The following is an 8,010-nucleotide window of genomic DNA, read 5'->3' on the forward strand; positions in this document are numbered from 1 at the left end:
CCTCCCAGCTTGGTGTCATCAGCAAACTTGGCTGATGGGCTTGAGGCTGCATCTCAAAGGCAACTGAAGCCACAACCCTTCATGAGAACTCAGAGCTTAACCTCCACACAGGACATAAGCAAAGACCTACAGCCACCTTATTAGCGAGCGTTTTAGGCTAAGGTGCATAATAAACACGGCGTTCTCAAGGAAAAAAGCAGCAGGATTTGGCTTGACCTGCCCCAGGGGGATTGTTAATCTGTTTGTTGTTCCAGCGGTCAACGTTTTGTGCTGTGCAAACACTGCAGGACACAGCCACCTGGACTGAGGGAGCGGCAGTGAGGGGCAGAGAGCTCTTGGCACTCAAACAGGCACTTACAAGTAGAAACCAGAGCGGCCGATTCCACCAGGGCAGGCAGTTTCTGCCCACTGTCATTTCAACAGAGCTCCCTCTGCTCCCTCTTCACCTCAGTTTTACCCCCAGACAGCTTCTCCTGACTCTGCTTCCTTCCCATCCTCCCGCCCTTGGCCCATTTCTTGATCACAGCCGAGGGATTTTCGTGTTTCTTTGGCTGCCAATGGCTGGTTCAGCACTGACCAAGCTGGGACTTGACCTGGGCAGGGCTGCTCTGCTCACACATGGCCACATCCTCCCAGGAAGGGCTGAGAAGCCACAAAGAATACGGTCGTTGTGTGCCAGCTGCAGAACAGCCACATGCACGAGCTTTATTTTAATTCAAAGGGTAAAGGATGTTTAATAGAGGAAATGCCAAACTAATTCATCAAGTGTAAATGGGCAGAGGCAATGGGAACAGAACTGCAGTAAGGCTGTGGGTGGGGTGCCAAGCACTCGTGCATGCTTAAAAGTGATTTTTAATAGTTCTATTTACTTGAAACTGGCTTTTCTGTGCTAAATTTTCAGCACCTCTGAGCCCAGACAGGATTGGGATCTCACCTGAAGACGAATCCAGAGGAAATGCTTTGAAGTGTCAGTGATCCTGAGGACATATTGAGCGGCCCTGGTTCATGGTTCCTAGCCCATGTCACATACTGCCGAGGACGAGTAAAAAAAGTCCTTTTTTTAAAGAAAAAATAAGTTCTGGACAAAGCTGAGCCACGACAGCTCAGCTCAGAGCGGCGAGCTGCTGTTTCTCCATACCTGCAGTTTGCAAAACAGTGTCCAACTCTGCTTACCTTCAAGGTATCTGAGAGAAGCAAAGATCTCAGGTAACTTTGTTGAGACCAGTGCTATGAAATAAGAGCTGAATGGCTCAGCAGTAACACTGAGCGTTTTCTCTGAGGCCAGAATCTGTCTCACTATTGCAGGTAATGTCCAATGGCAAAAGTTGCAGCTACAGGTTTTACCATCGCTCCTAAGCTTAAGTGGAAACATCTAAGACTGGAAACACTTTTTCTCTTGGCCAAGAATCTGCCCTCCCAGCTGCTTGACTGCCTGAATTAATTCCCAGTATTCCTTTTCTACAAGGTATTGACGAGACAATATTAACCACCCCCAAACCCTCTTCTTTTTTGGACTTGTCAATAACTTGCAATAAAGTGGCAGCTACTGGGGGAGGTTCTAGCATCCCAAGGGCACTTAGCTTACTTCTAGCCTAGGAGGTCCAGGCTGAGCATTGACTGTCCTAACACCCCAAGCCTGGCCCTCAGGTCTGAAGCAAGGCACCGTTCACCCTGCCCGTACTACACCTTCCGTTCAGGCCCCTCTGCAGGTGACCCACATCCTCGTGAAGCCCCCACATAACAAGGGAGCGCTTTGTGCTGACAGTGGTGCAGAGAAGGCTGTTGCTTCCCAGACCTATACCGAGCATCCTACATCCAGACAGGCTGGGCAGTCAGGTTGTTGCAGCCAGACCAATCTATTGGCACTCACTTGGGGTGAACAAATCCAAGAGACTAAGGACAGAGCTCTGCTTTTTGTCCAGCCCATGCTCTGTTAACCATCATGCTGGGGAAGGCACCACAACCATGTCCTTGGCAGGGCCCTGCCCACAGGTGAGGATGGAGGTCATCTGCACATGGGCTGTCTGGAAAGCCTCAGCTACAGGAGAGTGTTGTGTTCATTAAGCCAGAGCCAGGCACAACGTGCCCTTAAATAGTCTCATCCAGAAACATCTTTGCTTTTACATGTTCGTTCTTGGAGCAGTTTTAGGTTTGAGACCTCAACTAACTTCAAAGGATCACAAGTTTACCATGTGGTAGCAATCCCATGGTTTTGTTTGGTATCATTTGGCTCCAGGTATTTCCTGTGACTCCAAGGAAATTGTATCAGTCTAGAAAAGACAATATATATCAGATTATTTCCCCCTCCACCAATGGAATGAAGGGTTGCAAGTTACTGATGGCCAAGTTCTCTCACATGAGAAACACTTTTCTGCTTGCCCTGTTACACTTTTCTAGATGTTGGGCACCAGGTTGGGTGAATCTTGCCGTGCTGTCACCGATGCTTTTACCCACCTTTTCTATAACTCAGAACAGGCAACAGAACGGAAGAGCTGATTCAGAGCCAGGGCAGAAGGGCAGAATAATCCCTGCATGCAAGCCAGAGTATGTCTGGAACTATGTCTGGAACTATGGCAAAACAACTGGGGGTTTATGGTTAAGGCAGTCTTCACTCAGAGCAGCTTCTAAAATCTGCCTGTGCAATATTTACCAAAATTCTGCCCAAGGGAGGACATCCACATGGAGCAGAACCTCCAGGGAGGCCCAGCTCAGAGCCAGGCCAGGCACAGAGCAGAAAGCACAGGGCAAGCAGGAGAAATTTCATTTTTTGCAGGAATGAAAATTAAGAGAAATACCTGAAATCAAGAATGAAAAGTCTCTTATTTAAAATCTTGAGGTTGTCATTTTCTGGGATTTCTATTCATGTTTTCTTTCTTTGTGTGTTTTTAAATACCAGTGCTGCAGTCATGCACAGTGCCTGAAGTTCCTGCTCCATCTGGTGGTGACAGTTCTGAGTCTCTTCTGAAGTAGCACAAGCAGTGAATTGCAGGGACGAAGGTTAGGTCAAGAGGAATTCAAGTCATGCATGCCTTAGCAAAGATTTCTGGGAATATATCATCATGTCAAACTGTCCCTCTCCCAGTTTCCAGAGACAAAAGGAGTAAAACTCGTCAGCAAATCCTGCAGGGCTACCAAAGCACAGATATTTTCCACTGCAGCAGGAGTTACGAAGTTCTTCCTAAAGAGAACATTCCTATCTTAAGGAAACCGTGCAAAAGCAACCCAAAAGGACAGACTTCAACACACTGCAGATTTTTCTAATACAAGTCAAGAAGAGAAGCCCAGAGACGATTTCACGCACTTTTATCAGACTGTCAGACATTCAAAGAGCGTTCAACTTTAAAAATCTGCCATTTCAGCAAGCTTTCTCACAAAAAAAAAAAAGGTTACGTTCATTCTAAGATACAAAACTCAGTCTACAGAGCACCTATCAAAGCACAACCATCTCGCAGATAAGAGCGCTGATCAATAGCACAGCAGCTAACGTGGATGCATTTAAATATAAAACCCCACATAATCTTAAAGACATTTGCTTGCGAACAGTTTGTTAACACAAAGAAAAGCACAAGTCTCCTTACACACGGTGTCATCTCCGTACAGTGGTTTCTTTTTAAAGGACAGGGTTGTATGTACACAGAAACAGCGTTCTTCAGCATTTTGTCTGCTGTAAACGGCAGCCACGAATATGCTCACCCAACTTAAAATAAAGAAATCAAGCCAGAAGAAGAAAAGAATCTGAAGTAAGAACCACAAAGGTTGCCTCATTTGCAGAAGACACTTCCACAACAACCTGCAGAAATTCACGTAACTGCTCCCTTAAAATCTTCCAGTAAGTCCTGTTCTGCTGAGACATCCACTCTATCCAGGAGCTCAGGACAGAGAAAACTTAAGTGTCTGTGCCATTTTCAAGTTGGGTGTGAGAAAGAATGAGTAAAACGCTGAATGCTCTTGGAACTCAAATTCTGCGCTGAGATGCTGCCATTAAGAAGAAATTGTTTCAATAACGGTCCACTTGACACTGCCTTATTGAACATGAAGTGCAAAACAGGCCTCAAAATAAAACCAGCTTTGCTGCTGAGCAAATGAAACAACCAAAGGGAGAGAAAAGAAATACAGGGATTAACATTAAACTCCTGCCTTCAATCCAATCTGTGCCACAGATGTGGCATTTAAATAAGAGAAACAAAATTCTTTGTACAATTTCTCTTATTGAAACCTGGAGCAAAGTCTGCTGAAGCTTCTCTGGTCATTCCTGGAGATTCAATCACGCTGAGGTCGCACCTCTCTCCAGCATCAATAAAACCCTCTGGGTATTTCAACCCCAGCTGCAGTAACATCGGTATCAATCTCGCTTATGCACAACATCGCGCTCGGTGTTGGCATAAAGAGTATTGCTGAAAAACAGAGCAACAAAATCACTTTGCAATTTGCAGGAGGTGACGACAAGCACACCTGCTCACATCTGGCTTCTGGAGAACATCAGTAAGGTGTATCTGGATCTTACTCAGGATGCACACAGGAGTCCTTAGCTGTACAAGTGCTCTGGCTGCAGCCACGTGGTGGGCAGGGAGCGTGCAGATGCATGGCTTTCATCTGCTGCTGGCAGCCATTAGCAGACCTGCTTGGCTGAAGAGGGGAGGATCACAGTTTTAGGCGATGCACTCATGACCTGAAGTTCTAAATCTTTGCCAGCTTAAAGCTAAGGGTAAAAGGAAATGCATCTTTCCGAGGCAGTATCTCCCAAAAGCTTACTGTTTTGCCTAACAGTAAGAAAACAAGTCCCGAAAAGAGAAAATGCAAGAGGCCCAGTAAAAGCTTACATTTAATTCAATGCTAATACCTAAAGATTTACAGATGCTGAACAGTAACTCTTTTCTCACCTAGAGAGAAGGTAATGAACACCCACTGCTTCACAAGAAACGGCCACTGCCCACCTCAGAACGGTTTCAGGTTGTACGGCCGACCCAGAGCCGGTTTGGCACCTGGAAACGGTGGAGAGTTCCACACAGCGGAGCTTGTGCGCTTGAAGTAGCGCGGTTTGCTTTTGTAAAAGATGTCCTCCAGTTTGGGAGGTGCGATCACCCCAAAGATCACGTCAATGTTGGGAGGGTTGTAGTACTGGCGGATTACAGCTTGGCTAAGCTGATTCCCTGGAGAAACAAAAGATTAAATTTTTCATTAATTTTTTTAATTGAAGTGGTTGTGTAGGCTGTTTGTATGCGGTGTCCCCGCTCTCCTCATCTCTAATCACACTGAGATTGCAAATAGCAGAAATCCTGCAGTATTTGATGTTTTAAAAGCGCCCTGGTTAAGCCTAAAGCTTCAGCATAGATCAGTTGGAGGGCAAATATTGCGTGCACTGAATTCCGTCTAGGAACTAGAATAAATTTGCAAGAGCCAAGGTGTCTCAGCTTTTCTTCCCACATATATTATTAGTTTCCTCGCAACTTCTTAGCTCCTCTGAGGTAGGCGGAATATGAAACCATGGAACCGTGCATTTCAGAACCAGAATGACTGCCAGTCTGGAACCCGGTCCATGACATCTAGCATGACTTTGCTTTTTAAAGCCAAATCAATGTCAAGCAAGCTCAGGGCCAGAGCACTAGATCAGAATTATTCCTTTCACATTGGGAAAATAAACACTGGCAGCTCTGTTAAAGCAGTTTAAGAGAATATTTGTTCCCCAACATTATCACAAGAAGCTCCCCAAGTGGTAGAGGAGCCCTTGAATTAAGCACTCCAGCCATGCTGCTGGGGTTAGTATTTTTAACCGCAGTGTGCAAGTAGGAGGAGCTGGGCAAAATCTTATAGCAGCTCTTGTTATCTGTTGGAGCAAAGCTGCAGTAGGGCTTGTTGGGGGCTCTCAGAACAGACTTCAACCTGCTAACACGTACCAGTGGCCCAGGCTGGAATGGGCTTGCGGGGCTGGCTTTCGTCATCAGTAGAGTCATCGCTGTTTAGATCCAGCCCATAGTTGTTTGGATTTGTTGTGGTGAGCTTTGGCTCTTTCCGGGACTGCGGAGTCATCTGGTACGAATTACAGGCAGGTGAATTCTAGAAGACAAATACATCCCACGGGCGTTAGATGCAACGGCACTGCTACACTTTTGAGTGGCAGTGAGACACTTCTCAACTAAAATTCCTCAAGATCTCACCTCTTGCTTTATCACCTAATTGCAAAACCTGACATCTGGCAGTTCTAAAGTTTTGACCCAGTTATGATTTTGCATTGCCTTCTCCTGTTTCATTAGGCTGCTTAATTGGCTACATATGGCATCAACAAGCCAGCAATACATGCATCTAATACAGATACAGAAGTTCCATTCAGTTCAAGTAAGGCTTAAATGGATTTGTTGCATCCTCAAAGCTGAAGTCAAGTATTGTGCTTGAAATACTCTGCAACCAAACTCCTGGGCTTGTTCAATAGTATTAAACTGAGCATTACCTTGTAGAGAATAGGCACACATGAGCTCAGGACAAGCTATATTGCAATTTTGGTGGGAACAGCACGACCGAGGAAAATGCAGGTGATGAAGAAAAGCTTAAAACTGCAAATCTTACCAGCCTTGAAACTAAGTCAGTCCTTAACCAGAGGAACAAGTATCTCTAGTGAGCTGGAAATGTTTTTCTCCCTCATAAGAGGCTACCTGCATGGTTTTGCATCCATTAACATTATGTCTCCTATTTAACTGGTTTTGCATTTAAAGATTTAAATATTTAGCTTTGGAAGGAGATAAAGATCCATACATTTGCGTTCAAGACGCATACCTCGCCTTCAGGATTTTCAAGTTCTAGGCAGTGAGGCCCAAACACAGGACAATTTGACAGCCCCTGCTGCCATCCTGTGGCTGTTTCCAATTTTGAGCTTAAATAAATGTTTCAGCATCGCTACTGCCCGTGAGGTTCAGCCAGTATTAAAAAGCTTAGAAAAGCAAGGCAACCTTAACAGCCACTGCCTTTTCCTGACAATAAGAAAACCCTGGCAAATTCTTGCTGCTTCTCTTCCTTCCTTTTCACTCCCCAAGGTCAATCAAATACTCAGAGCTACCAGGAACCAACTAGAGGTAACCAAGAAAAATGGTTATTGAATCCCTCCATTATTGAAAGGAAATGAAAAAAGGAAGGGTAAAACTGCCCATTGTAACAGCATGGCAGTGCTAGAATCAAAGTGCTCTGATGCCATCCCTTAAAGACACTTCACCAGAGAGAGCAGAATTACCTCTTTGTTTTCTAGGTGCTGTGTTTGGGCTATATCGTTAGCCTTTTGTTCCTCTGGCATTTTCTTCTGTTCTTGCTCCTGCCTCTTCACCTCTGCTAGCCTCTGCTCCTCCTGCTGACAAGCCGACACCACAAATGAATTCATCTTAGGAACTAAACTGTGCTGTTCATTCAGAGATCCATTTTCTTGGTATGCACAAAAAAAAAATAAAAATCTAAGCATCTAATTGCCTGTGATGCTAAGGAGCACTTTGAACACAGTGCAGAGAATGGACAAATGGAACAGTTAGAGTTTTCCTCACAAAGTGGCATAAGCAAATTGACCTTTCCATTTAAAAGAATGAGTTGCCTTCCTCTGATAATGCAATGACCTCGTGCTTTGGGGAAAAAAAACCAAAAACATCACTACTGACTTTATCTTCAGGATATAAACATCAGGAAACAGCTGACCATCTGCAGCTGTGTCCTGGTTTGAGCTAAATAGAACTGATTTTCTATTTAGTGATTTTACTTTTCAGCTCAGCCTCTTTTAAGTGGCTGAACTTGCTGAAAACTACCAGGATGTTTTTCCCAAACAGTGCTGCTAGAAGATAAGCTCAAGGTCAGTTGTCTCATCATGGGTGCTGTGTCTGCGCCTACAGGGGGAAGCAGACCCAAAACTGACCAACGAGGTATTGCATCCCACGTTCATCATACTCGGCATAAAGCCGAGGGATCACGAGGGTCTCGACCCTTCTTTCATCTTGGACCCTTCCATCCGTCTCGCTCCTGCCGAGGCCGTAGCCTGCGACG

At 45.2% G+C, this 8,010-nt stretch overlaps 1 protein-coding gene across 1 annotated transcript in view; it reads right to left on the reverse strand.

Annotated features, from left to right (window-relative positions):
• Positions 1 to 4,935: 4,935 nt before the first annotated feature.
• Positions 4,936 to 8,010, reverse strand: part of LOC104536644 (inner centromere protein-like) — a gene marked incomplete at its 5' end in the record, with an annotated part of 17,198 nt that continues 14,123 nt past the window's right edge. The window contains 3 exons of the mRNA XM_010179320.1: positions 4,936 to 5,150; positions 5,895 to 6,054; positions 7,220 to 7,333. Of these exons, the coding sequence (XP_010177622.1) occupies positions 4,936 to 5,150; positions 5,895 to 6,054; positions 7,220 to 7,333 (489 nt within the window). The remainder of the gene's footprint in view (positions 5,151 to 5,894; positions 6,055 to 7,219; positions 7,334 to 8,010) is intronic.

Source organism: Mesitornis unicolor, unplaced genomic scaffold (genome assembly GCF_000695765.1).
Source record: "Mesitornis unicolor isolate BGI_N332 unplaced genomic scaffold, ASM69576v1 scaffold43902, whole genome shotgun sequence".
In the NCBI taxonomy this organism is placed as follows: Eukaryota; Metazoa; Chordata; class Aves; order Mesitornithiformes; family Mesitornithidae; genus Mesitornis; species Mesitornis unicolor.